At 33.8% G+C, this 24,945-nt stretch overlaps 1 protein-coding gene across 2 annotated transcripts in view; it reads right to left on the bottom strand.

The window, feature by feature from the left end:
* Nucleotides 1–287: 287 nt before the first annotated feature.
* IL7 (interleukin 7) overlaps nt 288–24,945 on the bottom strand; it is a 40,542-nt gene continuing 15,884 nt past the window's right edge. Inside the window, exons 3-6 of one of the 2 annotated variants that reach the window (XM_006202389.4) lie at nt 7,103–7,183; nt 5,960–6,091; nt 3,336–3,389; nt 288–1,335 (exon numbers count right to left, since the gene is read on the bottom strand). In XM_006202389.4, the coding sequence (XP_006202451.2) occupies nt 1,216–1,335; nt 3,336–3,389; nt 5,960–6,091; nt 7,103–7,183 (387 nt within the window). In that variant the 3' untranslated portion in view covers nt 288–1,215. The remainder of the gene's footprint in view (nt 1,336–3,335; nt 3,390–5,959; nt 6,092–7,102; nt 7,184–24,945) is intronic. The other variant, XM_015237698.3, reaches the window with a different exon arrangement.

The following is a 24,945-nucleotide window of genomic DNA, read 5'->3' as shown; positions in this document are numbered from 1 at the left end:
ATAGTGTTTTCAGTTCCCTTTATAAGTAAGTGAAGACTACTGGCAAATCTTTCTGGGTCTGTTTAAAAGGAACAAGAAGTTTCTTTTCAAAGATTAAAATTCAGCATAGAAAGTAAAGCACCATTCCTGTTCTTATATAGTTTGGAGGTCCTGGTTTCATGTACATTCTTGGTAATAAGATATTAAAGGTCATATTTCAATGAAAGTGAGAAATCTAATAACTGTACAGCACTAAAAATCTTGTCTTAAAATTTCCTGTTGGGATTCATTAAGTGAATCTGACAGTGTTAATACATAGGCCATTTATTATCAAAGGAGAAATGGTATCCAAAGTAAGCAATTTGTTTGTAATACTGTATGAAAATATTTTATATACAGATATACTGTCAAAATTAAATACACATTCCATTAATTAAAAGGCTAACATATATTATTCTCTTAAAAATATACTTCCCAAATTGCTAACTCATTTAGACAAATTTTATTACATATAAATGACAAGAGTGACTCAGTACTATGGTCTAGCATCCTTAGAACAGATGACTATTTTGTGAAATTATTCTTTATTTTCATTTAAAAACATTTGCTGAATCATTTATAAAGGCACTCTGTTACACATTCATACTTAATTACATCTCCTGATATCTCCTTGATAAAGGAGTATCTTGGGCCCTTTATGCTTATTGCTTCTTTAAGGTATATGAGTCTTGTTCTCATGGGCTTATCCATATCTCACTGTTAGTGAAACGTTTCCAGCACAGAAGACAACAATTTCCACTCTCGTTGCAATATACTGATGCATAGTGGGCCATAAAATTATTTTGGTAATAATGCAATGTTATTTTTTAATCCTTGTAACCTTTATATACTTCACAGAATTTATATGTCTTCTGGAAATTTTAAACAGGTTTAAAAAGTATTAACGCAACTAATATCTTACATGGATTGCCTTACCTAAACCAGCTCAGAATCAATACCGATTGATTAATACCGATGTCTGCATATATGTGAAATAGTTTGTTGATTGCAACATTCAGGTTCCTTTGTTTATGTCCATCTTCTAGTACTACAATAAGGATTTCTCAATTGCTGTAATCCATTTTTACCAGGATGCATTCAGTAACTTCCACGAGGCATTCTACCCTGGAAAATTGCATGAGCAGAGAGATCCTTGGAGTATACAACTTAAGTTTTTATATTGCCACTCCATATTTTTCAGTGTTCTTTAACACCCCTCAAAATTTTATTCCAACAAGTTTTTATCTTTTGTAGTAGTATCTTTAGGAAACACAGGTCATTCAGTTTTTTCTGTTCCTTTACAGATTTATTTTCTTCCTAAAGAAATACATAAAAAAGTTTTTAAGTTCACATTTTTATAAAAATACACATTTTAAAATATTCAATCTTTCTATCATGCTAGGTTATACCAAAATTTTGGTTTAATTAAAAAGGAGAAGCCTCCATGATATTTTTTTCAACTATTATTTCTAACTATAATTGTGATCACTGATGTGTAGGAAATTCAAGGTTGTTGTGGTTTAAGATCTAGGGTTAAAGAGCTGTCAAGTGGCTGCCATTTTCACCACTGCAGCAGTGGACATAAGAATGCTGTTTAAACATTTGTGAGGAAGGTTTGTTTATTACTCAACTGAGATTTTTTTAAATGGAAAAAATGTATTTTTGTGGAAGAAATAATTCTGAAAATATTGGGTTTCTTTTGGCAAAGATTAATAAGAATCTGTCTGATTGAGCTTGTGCACTTGTCTTCACTAGAGTATTGTAGAAGCCTGCTTCATAAGCTAGTTTTCAGCCCCTGATGAAAATTTTAAAAAGGGTTGCCTGTACCATATTTACAAAAAGTGGAGAAGCAGACACCTCGCATGGAATAGACTTAATAAGAGCAGCTATGCCGAAACTCAGTTACATTCCTCTGAGTCCCTGGAAAGGGAATGAGTACTGGGTAGAGTAATTTCTTCATTTAGATAACAACCAATTATTGGGTGTCTTCCAGGTCAGCTACTGTGTTTAGTGCTTTACATACACTATTTCATTTTATCTCCTTTATAACTATGAAATTGATGATCTCATCTTTCCCATTTGAGGAAACTGATGCTTCAAAGACAGTAAATCAGCTACCACAGTCAGGTGTCAAGTAAATACAATGACTGGGCCTTGGGCTTGTTTGTCCTATTTTTAGTTTAGTCACAAATTCAGATCTCTTAGTTATATATTTAGTAACACTAACACATACCCTTTAAATGATGTATTTCAAAGATTAAACATTGCAAAGATATATATGGAGGAGAGTTTCTCATATTCTTTTTAATGAGGGTCCCAGGACATCTTTTAAAAATACAAATTGAAGTTTATGTGACTAACAAGTTTGAAATACATAGATGTGAAAATGTCATGACTTCGCAAAGACCAAGAATGAATATCCATTAAAAAGACAAAGAGCCATGATTTTTGCCTCTGTAACCCTGGGAACAGAGATGTTATCTCCTTTTTCTAAACTTTCTTCCTGAATTCCCTCAGTCAGAGGTCCTCAATGTAATATTATATTGCTCATGTATTCATTTCAACTCTTCCACCTCAGGTGGAATTCCTAGTTTCCTGAGTCCCAGGGTGTGCAAACTCACCCCACTTCTCTAAGACAAATAAGGAATTTCCATGCTCCCATATATATAGATCAAGTAACAATGCTAATGGGAATGTGAATGGAGAATCTATCATTCTCATGAACCAGGTATGTTCATTTTTCCAAGTCTCATTCTAGTTAATACATCATTTTAATGTTCAATCAGATTTAATTAAATATTCTGACTTTTTCATTCTTAAATATTTTCTATATTGCTATATAATTTAGTGTAATACCCAATAGTATATATAAATACATATAAAATGTTCATATCCTATTATACAGCATATATAGTACATTCTGTGTATACTAGTAAAGTAGGTGTAAAATGGGTTCTCAGTTTTAATTTGTGTTTCTTTATTAGAGTGGCTTTTTTCTTCATATACTTGTCTTCTAGTTTATTTTCTCCTACTTTGTTGATGTCCTTTGCCTATTACCTATTAGTGTTTTAATTTTGTTTCTTTAAAAAAAGTTGATGCTCTGACATTTTCCCTAGCTTCTTTAATTTTAAAATAGTGTTTTCTAAAATGCAGTTTAAAGGGCTCCAATTCTTAGGGGTATCCCCCTTCTCCTTTTACCAACATTATAATGAATATTTTCAAAACCAACCGTATAAAAGGAAACAATACAAAGAGAAACATAAGGAATTAATTTGAGTAAAAATCTGATAAAAAAAGAAAAGTACAGTCACTCTCACCAAATTCTTAGTGGGTTGGGCTTCACCCAGGGAAGGCGGTTTTCTTCCTTTAACCTTAAGAAAAAAGTCACATGTACAGTATTGATTATTAATCCTTTTTTGCTCCTCCCATTAGTGTAATTGCTAATTTTCATATTATTCTCAGCTCACCTAATCTGAGAATCTACTTTAAATTATTTATTATTAGTATGGGAGAATACTAATTTCATTTAGACACAGACTATCAGGGAAAAGGAAGAAACAAGAGAGGCTAGTCTTTTGAATAACCTGGATCTGTAATTTTGCAGGGATGCCCAGCACTGTGTTCAATTGCTGTGAGGTATGAAAAATTAATATAGAAGGGTATACTGACAGAGACAAAACTAGAGTTTTAATCAACATGAAAATAACATTAAGTTGTTAAATCCTGATCATACATTATATTAAGCTTTACCCATCAGAAGCAAAATGAAATAAACACAGTAAAAAGCTTACAGCATGCCTAGCTCATGAAGAAAACTCAGTGTAGCTGAATGTCTTTAACATCTTGCCTTATCATTTCAAGAAAAAGGTGGGTTGTATCAGGTTAATTTTGTAACATAATTTTGTTTAATCTCAAGATTTAAATTATTTGTGTATTTTCTTTATCTATAATTAGTTGATTTTGGAATATGGTGGTCCATGCAAACCTCAAAACATGAGAGAAAGAACTGCAAATGTACAGCATATTTATAACCGTTGACCCTTTCTAGGCCAAAAGGTGGTATTGCTAGTTTGCTCTGCCATCTTCTTAGTTAAGCCCTCACTTGAGGCTTATACTCACCGTAGCGTTTCCAATAGTCACTACTAAGCAATCGGATGTGTAAGCAACATGAAAACGAATTTGCTATTCCTGCATTAGATGGTACAGTAGTCCCCTGTTATTTGTGTTTAGTTCCAGGACCCCCCTGGGTACTCCACTGGATACCAAACTCCAGGAATAGATGCTCAAGTCCCTTATATAAAATAGCGTAGTATTTGCACATAACCTTCACACATCCTCCTGTCTACTTTAAATCATTGGTAGATGACTTGTAACGCCTCATACAATGTAAATACTATGCAAATAGCTGTCAGTGTGGCTCGACAAATTCAAGTTTTGCTTTTTGGAGCTTTCTGGATTTTTTTAAAAAATGTTTTTGATTCGCAGCTAGTTGAATTTGAGGATGCAGAACCTGTGGACAGCTGACTGTACATCAAATCACTATAAATAAGGATTAAGAGCTGGTATGCTAGAATATAAAGTCTTCATGAATCTTAAGCTTGGTCTTGAAAGATGCATAGGACAGGACAGATCAGATTTACAGAAAGGAGAACAGCAGAAATTCTATATAAGGGACTAACATTCATAAGGGGACAAAAATGGAAATAAGCTCAGCAAATCCATAACACCAAGAGGAGACTGGCTTGCATCAAGCAAGTAACGTAATGATAAATGAAGTGGTCCAACTTATATCATCTTATGGCCTAACATGTATTTTCATCCCTGTCGGTAAGGTCAAAAAGAATCTTACCATTTTACCTTCTGTGGACAAGTACTAGTATTAAAAATTAGGTACTTTGAGATTTGCGAATACTGGTATATATAAAATAGATAAACAAGTTTTATACTCGATAGCATAGGGAACTATATTTGATATCTTGTAGCTTATAGTGAAAAAGAATAGGAAAACAAATATATGTATATTCATGTAAGACTGAAAGATTGTGCTATAAACCAGAAACTGACACAACTTTGTAAACTGACTATACTGCAATAAAAAAAAATTAACACACACAGCCCTTTTCCTATCATAAAAAATGTTAAAATTTTCTTTTAAAAAAATCATGAGAAATCTTTTGGCTTTATGTGGCAGCTGTAAAATTCCTGAAGAAGGAGTAACAATAATAATAGTAATAATAATAAAACACTTACTGAAACCTAAGCACTAAGCACTCTATATAAATTATGCTATCTAACCTTTTCAACATCCTATTACATTCTTCTCCAGTAGATGAAGAAACTGTTCTATAGTTTCAAGATAATGTCTTCCAAATTCTATTTTATTGTTCATATTTCATAACCACTAGTAGAGAAGTAGGGAAAAAATTAGCCTTTTACTTATCAAAATCACTGAAGCAAAAAAATTGAAAATTGTTGGACATAAATATGCCTGTTTTTTATATACAGAGTATTTGTTAAACACATTTGATTACCTGTTTTATGAATTCTTATGTGTACATATATAGATTGAAATTATTAAGACATTTCAGAAATAAAAATTTACCATTTCTCACCCAACTTATCACACTAGCTGCCTTAAAAGTTATCATGGCAATAAAATATGCTTTCATTTATTTATTTATTTTTAATTGATGTATAATTGATTTACAGTGTTGCTGTCATTTATTTTTAGTCTGCTTTTATAAACAATTTACCCTAGCCAAGAGATAAATAGATACTTTACAAGTTGAGACTTTCCTTTTCTAGAGCTGAGTAAATGTATTTCAGCTTTCTTATAAGCACTTAGATTTCTATGCTCATGGATATGATCATCAGAAGTGGTTAAGATCCTATCACAGGAGTCGTTTATATATTTGTTCAAAGTAAACAGTCCTCAGCTTACCTTGCTGGTGCAGTTCAACAGTTGTAACGTGCCCTGTGAAACTCTTGATAGGTGGAAATTGAAATCCTCACTGTTATTCATTTTAGGAAATTGCTTCAACTTTCGAGCAGCACGATATAAAAATGAAGCTTCCTATTACAGAAAAACATCAGAAGGGCTGTGGTTCAAATAAAATATTAAGAAATGATAAGCTTTCCTATGGAGCCTAAAGCCAGCACTGTGTTGCTAAATACTGCCCCACCTCCACCCCACGTTCCTTCTATTCCAGGTAATCACATGACTGACAAGTAACTAGACTGAAACTGCAGCTCCTGGGTGACAGCCTGAAGTGCTTAGAACTTGGTTTAATGATTATCTGACTTTTTATGTGTGATCTTAACGCTTATGAGTGAACATATAACAAGTTTATTCAATTTTGAACAAGATAACTAAAGGAAAGGGCTTCTGGAAGCAATGATAATGAAAGGTATGTGTGATTTTTCTTATTGTTATGATTTTTTGCCCCTTTTGATCTATGGGTGAATAACTGTCAATAAGAAAAAGAAGTTTTTCAAATATTTAATGTAAGACAATTTTTTAAAAAGAATGTATGGATATACTATTAAATGCCATAACGTTAACTCATCTATTATGAGTTTTTAAAAAGGCTACTGAATAGTACACCAGTTTTTGCAGAAAGAAATGAAACAAACTTTCGTTGGAAGCTTTGTAAATTGTAATATTACTTTAAATAGAAGTAGTAGTGTTTTGAAGACAAGCAAATATTAAAAGAAAAAAACAAAATGTTTACAACTAAGTTACGCCCATTACTTATGTTTGTGTCTGTGCAAGCAATCACTGACAAGCATTTTCCTGCATAAAAATTTCAGAAATAAGAGATATGTGTCTTTGAATTTAGCAGTTCTTCTAGTATTTTCAAGGTGAAAAATGAAATGCTAAAACTGAAAAGGATATTTATCAAATAAGCATTTATAAAAGTATAAAAGACCATAGTATAACTTAGGAGATCAGTGGGAATTTTCGAGTTAGAACCAAAAGACTGTATTATTAATTTAATCAGTATAATTAACAGAGATATGAAAAATATAAGCTTCCATGAAATCAAGCTTGAATGACATATAAACTCCAAATAATTATCATTACCTTATTATCACCACATGAATGTTTTTTAAAAAAGTTAGATTCGTTATTCAGGCAATTGCTATCAAAGTCTATCATGCTGTCCTGTAATAAATAATATAAAATAATATGGTTAAACTGGGGACTTTTCTGATATGTAGTAATTATAAAAATAACAATGTTATAATACTTGGTATTTATATGTGCATTTTAAGGAAAATAACTAGCCTAGCTTAGCTGACTAGGCATGAAGAATAGTTTTCTGTAGTTGAAGAATAAACAAGTACATACACAAACCCTCACATTTTTAGAGCTTCCCCTAGACTCCACAGTTTAATCCCAGAACATGTTGAGAGAATCTGGCTCATTTGGAGAAATAAAAGTACCTATTTAGCAGTTATATTCTATAGGCAAAGTACTATGAATTTTGAAATCATGAAGTTGAGATGCATTTTATAGGTTTTTTGGTCCAATTTCCTGCCACTATCAAATAGCTAAAAATGGGAATTTACATTAGAACGAAGGGAAAGCCTCTTGACGTGTGAAAGTAAAGTTGAAATTCATTCTACAGCATTTTTAACAATCCAGTTTGAGGGAGGATTTTGCTGGGAAAGAGTGGGATTGAACAGGTGAATTGTAGGAGTGGGAAGGCAGACTGGCGCATTCTCATTTTTCTTTTCTAAGGAATATAATATGACAAGGTAGGGATTACCTGCAACAAGAATGTAGTTGACATACCAGAAAGAATTTTCTAAGGATTCAGATTCTTTATACACAGGGCTGGACTAACTCTGTCCAGCAAACTAGCAATCCCATGCTGTCAGGGCTTCTAGAAGGACTTCAAGCAATCTCAGTCTATATGCTGTCCTCAAAGGAACAGATAAAAAGTGGAGTAACGGCAGGATTTAATCATGGGCCTCAATCTTCCTCTGCCTCTCAGAAAAGTATGCATTACTCTTCTCGCCTGTGCAAAGTATAAATGATCTCTGGGTTTATATATATTATCTGTTTTACCTGTAGGAATTATAGCCTGAACATGTAATCATTCATAACCATTCAACACTTACTACAGGCCAACGTGCAGGGACCTCTGCCAAGCTCTCTCAGGAAACAAAGATAAGAAAACACAATCCCATTTTCCTGTGCCGTTCCATATAAGGGCCGACACTGTATTCCTTAGACACTTCCACATCATTTCTTATCTTTGGAAAAGCATGCTTATGTCAATGGAAGATTTGTCAGTGCCAGCCACCCGGGTCATGCTGCAAATATCTCAAGTGCTAATGGATGTATTTTCTGTGACTATCCTCATGTTGCCATTATACACATTTCTGAAGAGGTAGTGGAGAATATTTGCCTGTTAAGTTATTTTCCTGTTGACTTGTATTTAACCCCAAGAAGAACATGCATACACTTCTCTTTGATAAAACATGCATTTCCTTTAATCCATGCCATCCCTTAAAAAAAAGAAGCTAAGCAAATGTGCAGCTAATCTGTATGATATTTTCCAATTTACCAAAAATATTATATGAAAATATGTCACAGAATTAGTACCTATTTCTAGGAGCATTTTAACAAATCGCATGACACATGAATATTTGAAAAACCATATTGGTTAAGCCAATGCTCAAGGTATTTAACAAAACTCTTTTTTGGCAGATACAGAAAGGTAATATTATACCAAGTGATTTGTTTGCCAAATGTTTGCAGCAGTAGATAAAGCTGCTACAATATACTTAAAAGGTTGACTCATCTAAAAGTTACAATTATAATTGACTAGTTGACTTTAGCACATTTTGTGAATAAATTTAACATAAGCATATACGAATGCCAACTACAGTCACTTTCTGAAGTTGTTTTCATTTAAGCCCTATAAGAAAGATGGTTCAATCTAACACTTAAAGAATCATAGAGTTGGAAAGAGCTTTGTATATCCATCTTTTGATTTAACAAGTAATAGAATTACTTTATCAGTAATAGTTTTTATAGGCATCTTGATATATTGGAATATTTCCTCATATTTATTTTGAATATGGAAAACCATGAGAGATAAGCCAAGATCACATAGACTGTGAACTCAGTATTTTCCAGTATAAAACATTGTTATATAAGTTGTTCCAAAATACATAATGTCCTTTCAATTTGTAGAATTACATCATCTTTCATTTCAGCATAGTTTTCTTCTATCTTTTAATTTTTTCTATTGCATTTGTAGCAGTCTCTTCCTCAGAAATACTATTATATATACAACAGATTTTCTATTTCACTTTTTCTTTTGTACATTTTCTTTGATTTTTAAAAATTCCATTTTTGTGTGGTTTTCTCTAGCATGTCTTCCATATGCATGTTCCAATGCAGCACTCATTTCTGATTTTTCATTTTTTCTCTATTTCCCCCTCTAAACCTACAGCTCACTTTCATTTTTTCCATTATCTGTTCTCTGATATTGTATTGTTTTTAGCTCTTTTTACTTGAGTTCCTTAGAGAGTGTTAAGAAGAAAAATTTTGACATTTTTTACAAATTTTATGGATAATTAATCTGTGGTCTGAATTCCTCATTTGCCTTATTTATGTATTGATTTGATTATTATGCATTCATCTGTTTATTCACTTATTTTAGTAATATCCATATGTAGTGTTTCCTTTTTGATTTTCTGATTATTTTTTGAAGTGATGTTCAAATAAATTAGATTGTTGTTCAGCCAACATTCAACTCATCCCCTTAAGCCATGGGAGAATGTATTAGTTTCTTACGGCTGCTGTAACAAAGGGTACCAAAAATTTGGTGACTCAAAGCAACAGGGTTATTCTCTCACAGTTCTGGAGGCCAGAAGTCCAAAATCAGGGTGTCAGTTAGAGACTTATAGAGAACCCATTGTTTGCCTCTTCTATCATCTGGGAGCTGACAGCATTCTTTGGTGCTCCCTCGCTTATGGCTACGTGGCTCTAGTCCCTGCCTCCACCTTCACATCACTTTCTTATGTGTGTGTATATGGTGTCTCCCTCTGTTTTCTCTTAATGAGGACACTTGTGATGGCATTAAGGGCCCATTTGAATAATCCAGGATAATCTCACCAGGTCCAAATGCTTAATTTAATCACACCTGCAAAGACTCATTTTCCTTATAAATTTCCAAGGATTAGAACCTGATACCTGTGGGTTACCATTATTCAGCCTACTACAGAGAAGTATTTCCCTGCCCATTGATGTTGAGTTTAACCAAAAGATTTTGCTGTGGGTAGTGGATATTCGCAGATTGAGCAAGAGCACAGACTTAAAATACACTTGCAACTTGCACAACTAAGTTTGGTCCCTTGCATTTTTGTCTTTCAACATTAGGAGAAGAAGCCTGTGGTAGCAGCTTGTGTTCATTACCTATACTGCACAATAAATTATCACAAAATTTAGTAGCTTAAAGCAACAAACATTTTTTATTGTACAGGTTCTGTGGGTCAAGAATTTGGGATGTTAATTGGCTCCGCATCTTCCATGAAGTTGCAGTCAGGATGTGGGTCATGTCTGTACTCACCTCAGGCTTAACTAGGACTAGAAAATTGATCCACTTTCAAGATGCCTCATTCATCTAGCTATTGACAGGATGCCTTAATTTCTCCCCATGTGGCCTCTCCATAGGCTTAACTGAATGTCCTTTCAAGATAGTGCTGGCTTCCCCCAAAGTATGCAATTCAAAAGACAACAAGGAGGAGGCCACAATGCCTCTTATGACTTAATCTTGAAGTGGCACACTGCCACTTTCATTTTAAGTTACTGGTTCGAAGTCCACACTCAAGGGGAAGAGAATTAAGCTCTCCCTCTCAAAAGGAGGAGTGTCAGAGAATTTTGTGGATGTATGTTAAAACTACCTCCCAGCTGCTCCTCCACCCAGTGACCCAGAATGATACATGTGAAGGCAATCGACCCCAGCCAACTTGCTTATCTGTGAATCTGAGATAAATGCATATTGCTCTCTATATTTTGTTTGTTATGAAGTAAAAGCTGACTGGCACAGAATTATTGCTTTTTGGATTGATTAATTGTTCAAAATGAGGTGGGAAGGTGCAAGGGCAATGGACTGGGGCAGCCAGCACTTTCAGTTCAAGTGTATTGCCTCAGAACACATTCCTAACCAATTGCTATATTCTCTGTCATAAAGAGACAGTCATCTTCTTAATTTTTTCATGTTTTCCCCATCAGGAGAGATAGTCAGTCTGAGTCACTGAATTGTTATGGTCACATGTGATCTCAGTGAGCTAATGTCTGTTTACTGACTATAAATAATTCTCACCAGCAGCTACATAACTGATGGCTGTTTCTTTTGTGTTCACCTTCTATTCATTTTGTAAGTCTGGGCCTAAAGACTGGGGTTTTGACCTAGAAAAGAAAGATTCAGTCTCATGTCTTACTATTCTTTGGAAATGGACTTGGTCCCTACAGAAATATTCTTTATTTCTGATCATCACTATCACAACCCATCCATGGCCCAAAACCTTGTAGCATATAAAGACCCATATGGAGGACATTTTGAAAAGTGAGACTTATTTTTAATGAAACTTGAACTCTGTATGAAATTTGAAATAGTCTATATCATTCTTAGAATCCTATTTCAAATGTTACAAATTTTTACCACTTTTCAGGTAGCTTCTCAGATTATAGTATGAACTGGTAGTTGATTCCTAGCTTAAATGAAAAGTCATTCATTTATTCTTCGTTCAAATACTTGTTGAATATCTACCATGTGTCATATAATAGTGGAGACAGAACTGTTATCAAAATCACAGATAGGTTCTTCCTTATAGAAGTTTACTGTCTGGTGGTAAAGACAGATACCCATCCAATAACCACAATCACATCCCAACTTGATAATTGTTATGAATGAGAGGTATATGCTACCGTGGAGGCCTATACAGGAAGTATGTTACTTAGGAACTTCAGCAAACACTTCCCTGAGAAAAGAACTTTAACTGAGATCTGAAGCTTGAGTGAACTAGAGAAAGAGAAAATAGAGGAGGACTGAAGATGTAGAAAACACCATGTATGGCTGTAGTTTAGTGGGAGGGAGCAATGGCAGGGGGGCTGCTGGGAGAAAGAGACCAACAGAAAGCAGGTTTAAAGCTGAGAAAGCAACAGAAATCACTGGTTCCATATGAAACCGGAAGGTCTGGAAGAGACTAAATTATGCAGGAGGGGCTTAAGGACATGTTCAGGAGCTTTGTCTTGATCCTAAAAGCAATGATTAATGACTAAATACCTTTTACAAAGATCATATTAATAGCAGCATGGCGAATGGTCTGGAAGGGTTCAAGAACATATATGTGTTAATATTTAGGAGGCTATTACTTAGTGCTCGAGATAATGGTTTATTGGACTTGGTGGCGGGAAAGACCGTAGAGATAGGTGAACAGATTTGAGAAATATCTAGAAAGCCAATATAACATGATTTGAGAATTAAAGTTAAGGAAGATTGACATACCAGGGATGATTCCTGGGTTTCTGGTGTGTGCAACAGAATATACTGTGTTGCCATTCACTGAGATAGGGAATAGTAGATGAAGTGGTATGAATAAAGTATGTGCTTGGTTTTAAACAGATGAAGTTTGAGTTGACATTTAGAGATGCAAGAACAGATGCCAAATAGACATATACATAGAGAAGCCAGAAAGTTAGAAAGAAACCAGGGGATAGATTGTTTTAAGATGGTGGTGATCCGTAGTGCCCAATGCCAATTAAAAGGCCAAGTAAGTTGAGTCCCATATAAAATCTATTCACATAAAGAAAGCAAAGCTAAAATAGAAAAATAGCTGATAATAGATGGTAGAATTAATGGTGAAACATAAGGTGAAATATTAAGCAGATATGATATTTGTTTTGAGGTAATATTTATAAACAGGGGCATATGCTTATAATAAAATTTATGCCTATAATAAAAATCTTTCAAAAAAAAGATATTATGTATAAGCATATATTCAAATGTATATGCATATGCACACACATGAATATATGTATGAGGACTGATTAACTAATCTCCATTTAACTAACTCTCTGAGATAATCAATCCCAATCAAACGTATTGACTAATGCAGACAGTATACAAACTAGCAGTCTAGTTTCTGATGTATTTGTGTATTTTTGCAGTCACAATTTGAGTTGCATATGTACTAAGTCAATTCCTTAACACTAAGTTATATTTATTATTTAATTATATCACTTAATTAAATACTATATAAATCAAAGAGATAGTATGAAAACAGAGTTGCTTGTAGGACTTCTAGTTTCCAGTCTGGCATGTAAGGAGTTCAGAAGTCACCACTCGATCATAACAACAAGTAAAAAGCTGAACAATACACAGTATAGCAGTACTACCCATATCCATACAATAATATATCACCTTATATTTATTATATAATACACACACACACACACACACACTTCTCTTTGAAAACAATGCTTGTAAAATAAACTATTTTTAGGGACTTGTTTACTAAGATTGTTCACATAGACCAGTGGAGGAATCAGCAGAAAATTAACATGCTATCATTTAAGGACTGCACCTGTAATTAGTCTTGCAGCCACAGTGACTGATTTCTTAAGAAGTTAAATGTTTTTAAATATCATTTAATATCAGCATTCCACCCAGAGGTGATTTTACCCAGAGAGGTGAATACCAAGATAGGAGTATAATATTTCTCTTGCCTGTAAAGTGGCCCACCTTACACTGAAACCATGAATTCTAGCCTTAGCTACATCAAACCCCAGTCATTTAAAAAACTGAGACATAATTGACATTTGACATTAGTTTCAGGTGTTCAACAATATATGATATTTGTATATATTACCAAATAATCACCACAGTAAGTCCAGTTTAATAGGTCTGGTTAACATCCATCACTACACATAGGCACAATTTTTTTCTTGTGAAGAGAACTTTTAAGATTTACTCTATTAGCAGCTTTCAAATAAACAATACAGTATTATTACTATAGTCACTGTGCTGTACGTTACATCACCAAGATGTAATCCCAGTTTTCTGGGATTGTTCTGGATCATACCAGAATGACAGCCTATCTGGTTAGCTCCCCCGTTCATTCTTAAAAGTGTTGTGAACAAAAATACTGCATTGTGAGTGAAAATACTGCAGACATATCAGTAAACAAAGAATGCTGAAACCAAGGCATCAGCGGCTGCCGCCACCCCCCAGTGGGGACAGACCTGCAGCCCGGCCTCTGCAGCCACTCACAGTGGTGCACTCTGAGGGGACTCAGAATAAGAAAGGACAGGACACTGGCCCTAGATAGCTAGGTGCTTGTCAAAGGAATGAATTCAGTGACCCCAAATGTTTGCTTCCTCCCATACACAGAAAAGCACTAAATTCTTTAACTTGAGATGCCTGGTTTTCTTTAGATAACAAGTAATCTTTTATTGTTCCAACTACCTGGCTTTTACTGTAAAGCTCCTATATATCCTAGATCCTCCCCCACCTCTTGGGAGCAGTCCCTCAGAGCGATCTGAGAGGCTGTCATCCCAGCTCGAGTCCTCCCGCCAAATAAAACAGAACTCTTAACTTTTAGGCTGCGCATTTATTTCAGTCGACAGTGTTTAAGTTTGGGCAATAAAATATTTTCTCGCCCTATTTGTACTATGGTATCTTGATTCTGGTTTGCATGATATAGTTTTCCCATCTTTTAACTTTTTAAATTATTTTGAACATAACTTAAAAATGTTTTAATGCCATGTATATTGCTGGCTTCTCATTATTCAAACAACACAGGTATATAATGTAAAAATTTTCAGTTTCTCCCCATTGCCCCCACGAGAATCACCTATCTGAAGTGATTAATATTAGCAGTTGATCTTTAGATTAGAGAATATCTTTCTTGCTTGAAAAACCTATGCATATGTGTGATATGCATACATGTATACAAAATTCACACATACACATGCATACAGAGGGCTTATGAAGGTACTTTCCTTTACCATTTAAAAAATAATATCATAGTATATACATTATTCTTCAACTTGGTTTGTATTATTTTCACTTAATATTATGATCATCATTCTAGGTCAAACACATCTAGAACAGTTTTTCCATAGCTGCATAATATTCTATATTAGGTATATTATTCCAAGGTTTAGTCCACACTTCTCTTACTGAGGAACAAGGTCAACATTTGCTACAACAAGCAGTGCTATAAAAGACGTCGTTGGGTGTGAATGTGTGTGTGTATGTCTATGTGTATATTATCTCCTTTTACATAAATGTTTGTATTTTTGTAGAATTGGTTCCCGTAATGAGATTTGCTGAAGGAAATGGTATATTCATTTAAAAATCGTGATGTTTGGTAAAAATGATTCACGCTTCCACCAGCAAATAAGGGAACCCATTTTGTCACACCCTTGCTAGCACCAGATGTCATTAGCCTGTAACAATTTTACCAATCGTGATATGTGCCTCATTATAGCTTAAATTTGCATTTCCATGACTACTAAGGGATTAGCTTCCTTTCATGTTAATCGACAATTTGCATTTCCTTGCCTGTGAATAGCCTGTTCTTAACTGTTTTCTTAGGTTGTTTGTCTTTTAATGATCAGTTTCTACATTTTATAGTAAGAATTTTTTTTTAAAACTTTGCATGTTTCGTTTCAGGAGTATCTCTCATATAATGTATTTTTTTCATACAATTAGTCCTACTTAAGTTCAGAGTTTAAAATAATTTATATTTATTGTCAGGTATTCATTACTATTTCTTTATGATCCTTTTCATTTGTTTTGTAATTTTGGTTTATAAAGAAGAATTCTTTTGAAAATGTTTTCCAAAAACTTAAAATTTCATTTTCTCTCAATAGAAATAGTAAACATATCTATTGGTCATTCTGCTATAAGAAAAGAAATTTATCATTTTGTTTACTTCCTCTCAGTCCTTCAGTAACCACATGGTTGAATTTTAGTTTTCAAGTGAAGCATATTATTATTGTGTTTCTGTTATTACAATAACTAGACATCACTAAATAGTTCAATATTTAATGGTGGTCATTTTATATCACCATTTCTCTATTACTGATGTTTATTAATATCTTGTTTGGCTGAACTAATCTGAGGGTCAGTTTTTGTTGTTACTGTTTAAGATACGTAAGTTGTATCCTTACTGAGATTTGTGTATCTTTGTGTTCTTTGGCACATTGAATAAAATTTCCTAGGACTAGGATTGTGGATTCATGCCCTTGCAATCACAAATCAAAGTAGAAATTGCTCAACTAGAGATAAAAATTGGTTAAAAAAAAAAAAAGTAGGGTAAATTTTCCTTTATTGGAAATGCTTTCTCTTTATTCTTCCAGAAAGGATGCTTGTTGAAAAATTTCTCCTTGATTTCTCCTAGTGTTTGTCTCTTGTTATTATTGTTGATATATAATCAACAGACTATATATATATATATATATGTATGTGTGTGTGTATATATATATACCTATACATATTTTAATACAGAAATATATCTCAACTCTGGAATTGTTCCATCTTTTTCATTTGTTATATTTTCTTCAGAATCATTCATTATTCATAGATTAGCTCTGTGGACTCTATGGTATCAATTACCTTCTCTTAATTATACATATCCATACATACATAGACTAATAAGCATATATATATTTTGGGGGGATTTGGGGAGGGAGATGGGTATATATATATATACACACACACATAGTTGTATAAAGTCTTTGCCTTTTCTTTTTGGGAAACCTTTACATGTGTGTCTATGCAACGATTATAATATAAAGTCACTCTTCTTTTTTATACACACATTATCATAACATAAGCCTTTAACTTCCTACCCTCTGAATATGAACTCCTCTCGAAGTGACATGTCATTTCTGAAATTTCCCGTGGTTTATCTCATGGGTGCTCTGTGATAAACTCCTCAGATTCTTCCTTTTAGTCTCCTTGTCCTGCTGACAAGAGCTGCCTCTAGGGATGGTGACCTTCATGAAATCACCACTTCTTTCGCGTAAAGCTGTTTCTCTAGTGACAAGCAGGAATGTTTCCCCTCCAGCTGTGGAGAGGGATCATGGCCTTTACTATGTCCGAGTCATTTTCCTGGCTGCTGGAACTACCTACACGCCTATTTCAATGGACATTGTGGTTTTCTTTCCACATCTTACCTCTCCCTCCTGTCTTCATTATTGTGCAGTCAAATGGGTTTTTTTTTAATGGAACTTAAAGCCACTCCTACCTCTGGGTTGGGCTTTGAGTGGTCTAAGACTTAGATACCACATCGATAAGAGTTATCCCATCTTCCCTCCTAGAGCAACTGCCTCAAAAAAACCGAGGTCTAAGTAGCAATCAGTGCCTTGGAGTTCTACTGGCATAAGGATTATTTCATAGGTAACCCAATGTGAATATAGTTAGCATCTTGGTTAGTGAGTTATAGGCAAAAGAATGTTCATTTTTCTGGATCTGAAAGAAGCAAGAAACCCTGGTTGCTACTGATAGGCCACAGCTTAAAGCCAAATGACTCATGGTGATACAGTTCTCAGAGCTTTCTGAGATGCTCTTCCTGGGTTATAATCCTCAAATTTGACTCTAATAAAATTTTCTATTTCTTTCTTAGATCGACTGATTAATTTTTCATCACCATTATCGCAGAAATGTCCTCTTCTTAGAATGATTGATGATGTTAAACAATACACAACACCACAACAGTCACCAAAACCATTACACCCCATAATCTCAGACAAAGCCAGTTCACAAATAGGTGGGAAAACTAATGATAGGCAAAGCTACCACACAGACACAGGTTCGCCCAGTTACAAAGCCCGTGCTCTTCCTACTACACCACGTTTGCCATCAAGGTAGTGTGAGCTTCCAAAGGGACCTGCAGTGGCAGAGTGTTTGGATCTGAAAGGATGCCAATCCTTGCACTCTTTTCCAGAGTAAACTTCCCCCAACAAATATCTTGAGCCTCGTGTTAAGTCCAGGTAACCAGTCAAGATTCCTTTCCCTTGCGATGAATTCACCCTGTCAGTGGATATCAGCCAGGAACGATCCACTCTTTCATAAATAATCTAATATCATGGGACCTCAAGAAATAAGAGGTTGGTTCTTAATCTCATTCCGCCTAGAAAACTGTATATAGATGTGTAATTATCTCCTCCTTAGCAATCAGTTGTGCATAAAAGAGCACATTGGATTTGTAGAATTTATGTAGCCATAAAAGAAGTTCTACTAGTCTTTTATTTTTTAATTAATTAAGCATTTTATGCCACTCTTTTAAAATAGACTTCACTTTTAAAAGCAACTTTTGGTTTACAGAAACACTAGAAAAACAGACAGAGAGTTTGCATATATCCCCTCCCCTCCATCCACTATTTCCTGTATTATTGATGCATTGCATTAGTATGGTAGCTTTGTGACAATTCATGAATCAATATTGTTACATTATTATTAACTGAAGTTCATAGTTTATATTAGGGTTCACTCACTGTGCTGTAAAGTTCTATGGGTTTTGACAAATGTATGTCGTGTATCCGCCATTAAAGTGTTATATTGAATAACTTCACCTCTCTAAAGTTATCCTGAGCACTACCTAGTAATCCCCACCTTCCCTCCCCAATCCCTAGCAACCACTGATCTCTTTACTGTCTCCATAGTTTTTTCATTTCTAGAGTATCATATAGTTGGAATCATACAGTATGTAGCCCTTCAAGAATGGATTCTTTTACACAATATGCATTTAAGATACCTCCATGTCCCTTTGCGGCTTGATAGTTCATTTCTTTTCATCACTGATTACATTCCACTGAATGGATATATCACATTTGTTTATCCATTTACTTGTTGAAGGACATCTTGATTGCTTCCATTTTTGGCATCTATGAATAATCAAAGTCTCTATGAACATTAGCATGACACTTTTAATGTGAACATTAGTCTTCAACTCATTTGGGTAAATACCTAGGTGAGGTATTTCATGGTATGATTATTTATGTTTACCATTGTAAGAAACTGCCAAACTGTCCTCCAAAATGGCTGTACCATTTTGCATTCTCACTGACAATGAATGAGAGTAACTTTTACTCCACATTCTTGCCAGCATTTGGTGTGAGGGGTTTCAATTTTAGTCATTTGTTCGTTGTGTGGTGCTATCTCATTGTTTTAATTTACAGTTCTCGGTGGCATATGATCTTAAGCATTGTGTCATATGCTTATTTATTATGTGTATATCTTCTTTGGTGAGGTGTCTTCCAGTATTTTGCCCATTTTTTTTTACTGAATAGCTTCCTTTGTTATCTCTGAGTTTTAACAGTTCTTCAGATATTCTGAGTGCAAGACTTTGATCTGACATGTGTTTTGAAAATATTTCCTCCCAGTGGCTTGTCTTTTCATTCTCTTAACAGTGTCTCTCTCAGGGTAGGGCTTTTAATTTATTGAAGTCCAACTCCATTTTTTGTTTCTTTCATGGATTGTACTATTGAGTGTTAAACCTACAAAGTTATCACAAAATCCAAGATTACCTAGTTTTTTTTCTTATGCTATTTTCTATGAGTTTCATAGTTTAGTTTTCCATTTAAGTTTATGAACCATTCTTAGTCAATTTTTGGGAAAATTGTAAGTTCTATTTTTTTGTGTGTAGCTGTTCAATTGTTCTAGACCATTTGTTGAAAAGACTATCTTTTTCTCCATTGAATTGGCTTTGATCATTTGTCAAAGATCAGATGACTGTATTAGTGTTGGTCTATACTGGGCTGTCTATTATGTTCTATTGATTTGTATATTCTTTCATCTATACCACACTTTTTTGATTATTCTAGCTTTATAATAAGTCTCAAGTTTGGGTAATATCAGTACTCTGACTTTGTTTTCTTTTTCAATATTGTGTTGACTAGTCTGGGTGTTTAGACATTCCATATACTTTGGAATCAGGTTTTTCATATGCACAGAACAACTTTTGAATTTTGATTGGAATTGCCTTGATCAGACTGGGAAGAATTGACATCTTAACAATAGTGAGTCTTCCTATCCATAAACATGGAATGTCTCTCTATTTATTCAGTTCTTTTTGTTTCTCTCATCAGAGTTTTATAGTTTTTCTCATATGGATATTGTACATATTTTATTAGATTTTACACCTGATTGTTTCATTTTTATGTTAATGTAAATGGTGGTGTGTTTTTAATTTCAAATGCCAATTGCTCATTACTGAATGTATATAGAAAAGCACTGTCTTTTGTAATTAGTCTTGTATCTTGCAACCTTGTCTTGCTTAATTGCTTATTAGCTCCATGAGTTCTTCTGTTGATTCTTTTGGACTTTTTTATGAAGATAATCATGTCATTTGAAAACAAAAACCTTTTTTCTTCCTTCTGTATGTATTTTATTTCCTTATCTTATTGGACTAGCTAGAACTTCTCAAATGATGTTGGAGAGGTGAGAGAGTACGTTATTAACTTGCTCTTAGTTGTAAGGGAAAGCATCTAGTTTCTCACCATTAAGTATGATATTAACTGTAGGTTTTTGTAAATAAATGTTACCAGTTTGCATAAATTATTGTCCATTCTTAGTTTACTGAGAATGTTTATAATAAATCCCTATTGGATTCCTAAAAGAGCTTTCCTATCACATAAGGCCATCGTCAGGTTTTGGTATTAAAATGATGCTGGCCTCAAAGAATGAGTAACTATTCTCTCTGTTTCTATTTTTACAAGAGTTTGTAGAGAGTTAGCATATTTGCTTTCTTAAATGCTTGGTAGAATTCATCAGCGAAACCATTTGGACTTGGAATTTTGTGTTTTGTAAAGTTATTAATTGTAGACTCAATTTCTTTAATAGAGAAAATAGACCTATCCTGATCACCTATTTCTTCATGTGTGAGTTTTGGCCACTTGTATCTTTTAAGGAATTGATTCATTCATCTAAGTTATCAAATTTTTGGACATAGAATTGTTTATAATTGTATTACGCAATGTTCTCCAGGAAAACAGAACCAGTAGAACCATTGTATATATATATATAAAGTTTTAAAGTAACTAGCTCATGTGATTGTAGGGTCTGGCAATTTCAAAATCTGCATGATACAGCAATAGGCTGGTTGTCCAGGAAAGCTGATGCTGTAGTCTTGAGTCTGAAGGCAGTCTGGAGGCAGAATTCTTTCTTCTTTGGAAGAGCTCAGTCTTTACTCTTACAGCCTTCAAGAGACTGAATGATGTCTTAGTCTGCTCAGGTTGCAATAACAAAATACCACAGACTAGGTGGCTTAGATAACATATTTATTTCTCACAGTTCTGGAGGCTGGAGAGTCCAAGATCAAGGTGTTAGTCAATCTGGTTCCTGGTGAGAACCTCCCTGCTGGCTTACAGGAATCATCTTCTCACTGTATCCTCACACAATGGAGAGAGGAGGCTCTGGTGTCTCTTCCTCCTCTAATAATGGCACTAATCCCATCATGAATAGCTGTCCTTATGACCTCATCTAAAACTAATTACCTCCTACAGCCCCCACCTCCTAATACATTTGAGTTCAGGGTTTCAGTGTATGAATTTTGGGAATAACATACACTTCCAGTCCATAACAAATGAGGATCATCCACATCATAAAGGATCACTTAACCTGTTTTCCTCATAGTCTATTGATTTAAATGTTAATAACATCTAAACAATATCTTCACAGCATCATCTGAATTGCTGTTTGACCAAGTAACTGCAAAGCATAGCCTAGCCAAGTTGACACATAAAATTAACCATCATAATAATACTCCTCTTTATTATACTTTTAATATCTGTGGAATGTAATGGCCCCTCTTTTATTTCTAACATTAGTAATTTATGTCTTCTTTCTTATATTCTTGGTTAGCCTGGATAGAGAGTGGTTTACCAATTTTATTTATCTTTGCAAAGAACCAGATATTGGTTTCATTGATTTTCTCTATTAATTTCTTGTTTTCAATTTCTTCAAAATTTTTTGCTAATTCTTTTCTTCTAATTAATTTAGTTTTAATTTGCTCTTTCTTTTCTATTCTCCTAATATGGAAGCTGAGAGAAGTAACTTATATCTTTCTTCTTTTTTAATATATGTATTCAGTGCACTAGGCACTGCTTTTACTGTGTCTCACAAATTTTATTAATTTGTATTTTCTTTTCATTTAGTTCAAAATACTTTTAAATTTCTCTGAGATTTCTTCTTTGAGCCACATGTTATCTAAAAGTGTGTTTTTAAATCTCCAAATATTGTGGGATTTTCCATCTATCTTTCTGTTGTTGATTTCCAGTTTAATTACATTTTGGTTTGAGAGGATAGTTTGCACAATTTCCATTTTTTTAATTTGTTAAAATATGTTCTGTGATTCAGAATGTGTTCAACCCTAGTGAAAATTCCATGTGAGCCTGCAAAAAATGGGCATTGTGTTCTTGTGGATGAATTATTTTACAAATGTCAATTAGGTATGGTTAATTTATAGAGCTTTTTAGTTCAATTACATCCCTACTGATTTTCTGCCTGCTGAATCTTTCAGTTACTGGTAGGGGGTGTTGAATTCTTCAATTATGATAGTGGATTTATCAGCTTCTTCTTGCAGTTTATCAGTTTTTGCTCCCCAGATTTCAGTGCAGTTTTTAGGCACAATCGCATTAATGATTGTTATATTTTCTTGGAGAACTGACCCCTTTCTTAGTATATAATGCCCCTGTTTATTCCTGGTAGTGTTTCTTATTCTGAAGTCTTCTTTATTCTGAAGTCTGCTTTGTCTGACATAAATATAGCTACTGCAGCTTTCTTTTGATTAGTATTAACATGGCATATCATTCTCCATTTTTTCACTTTTCATCTATGTATGTATTTATATTTAAAGTGGGTTTTTTGTAGATAACATATAGTTAGGTCTTATTTTTTTTAATCTACTCAGAGAATCTCTGTCTTTTAATTGGTATATTTTAATTTAATTTTTATAACTTAAAATGTCATTAATAGAACAAAAAGACTCATCTCTTAAAAGTTTACTCCTGTTAAATTGCAACTGCTTCAGTCATGCTGTTAAATTTTGTACACAGGAAATGTGTTTTATCTTCTAGCATAACTTGATTTAGTAAAGAATTTACCTTTTATTTTAGTCAATTTAAATATTTTCTCTGTTAACTACAATTTTTTAAACAATATATTTATAGATACTTCTAAAATAATCTTTGATTGCAATTTGATCATTTTTCTTAGCTGCCTCTGTTAGCAAACCAATCAAATGCAAGATCAAAGTCTGATCGGTATTAAGGGAGAGAGACTTTAAAGTATTAAAGAGTTACTGAAAAGGAGAGAAAGAGAGTATCAGATTTGAATTTTGGGAAGATAACCCAAGTGCCAATGAAGAGGACAGATGCATACAGGAGGTAGGGAGATCAGCCAGGGGTCTACTGAAGGCTACAGAAGTGGTTCCAGTAAAATTTGATGACTACTTGAACTCAAGCTAAGGTAGTGGAGATTAACAGAGTAAATAACTCATACACGTGTTAAGGAGATATACTCTGTAGGATTTGGTGATGGGTGAAATGAAGGAGTAAGGGTGTCAAGAGTGATTCCAGGCTTTCCTGACTAAATGATTGAGCAAGTACTGTTCCCTAAGACAGAGAATGTAGATGGAGGAACACGCTAAAAGTGATGATAATTAGTCTTTAATTATGCATGATCTCCCACAGTACATCAGGGTAGAGATTTCTAATTGGTATTAGAATTGAATGGTTCTAAAGTTCACGGAAGAGGTACAGATCTGAGGTTATTTGAAAATTATCTATGCCAAGATGGAAGTTAAATCTGTGAGGGTTGCTGGAATAGAGACACAAAGATATTGGAAATTGTAAAAGCCAATTATAACTTATTAGTCATTAGACCTTATAATTTAATAACATAAAGGACAGCTCTTTTTATGCCTGCAACTAGACATACCTAGAAAGTATTTGGCCTTCTCTAACAGCCTTTATATTTTTAACCAGACTTTGCTGTGCTGACTAAGAGTTACATCATTCAGTCATGAGTTATGTTTAGGCAAATAATTTTTTATGTATAAAGTAGTATTGTGTAACATCTAAAACTAGTTTGTATTAGGATCAGAAAAGTATCTGACATTTGACTCATAACAAATTTCCAAACAAACATGTTCAAGAAAAAAGACTTCTTAGCCTATTTGAAACAAGTTCTGGGTTTCCATTAATTTATGGTGTTGATTTACAGCTCACAAATTATTTATTATATATTATTACAATTAATATTATTATTATATGAAAAACTACTCTGTGTGTTGGATACAAAGATGAATCAAACATAAACAGTCCTTCAGATACTTATAGACTTGTATGGGGAAGTAAGCCACAAACTTAGCGAAGTATACAAGGAGTACAGAGTTAAAGATCACAGACAATTTTAAAATAAAATTAAGAAAACAATTCCACTTACACCAACATCAAAGACACATAAAATATTTAGGAATAAATTTAACAAAATGAACTCAAAGCTTACAGTCTGAAAATGACAAAATATTGTTGAAAGAAATTTTAAAAGATCTAAATAAATGGAAAAAAATATCCCATGTTCATGGATCAGAAGCATTATTATGCAGTGTTAAAAAGACAGTACCTATCAAATTGCTCTATAGGTGGAATAAAATCCTTGGCAAAATCCCAACCGACTTCTTTTTAGAAATTAACAAGGCGGTCCTAAAATTAATATGGAATTGCAAGGGACAGAAATAGCCAAAACAATCTTGAAAAAGAACAAACCAGAGGTACTCACACTTCCTGCTTTCAAACTTTACTCCAAAGCAATGATAATAAAGACAGTGTGATACTGGAATGTAACTGAAGAGTCCAGAAATAAACCCATACATCCTTGGTCAACTGATTTT

Source organism: Vicugna pacos, chromosome 29 (genome assembly GCF_048564905.1).
Source record: "Vicugna pacos chromosome 29, VicPac4, whole genome shotgun sequence".
NCBI classification, from domain to species: Eukaryota; Metazoa; Chordata; class Mammalia; order Artiodactyla; family Camelidae; genus Vicugna; species Vicugna pacos.
The sequence above is the reverse complement of the archived record's forward strand: the minus strand, read 5'-3'. Positions and strand labels throughout refer to the sequence as shown.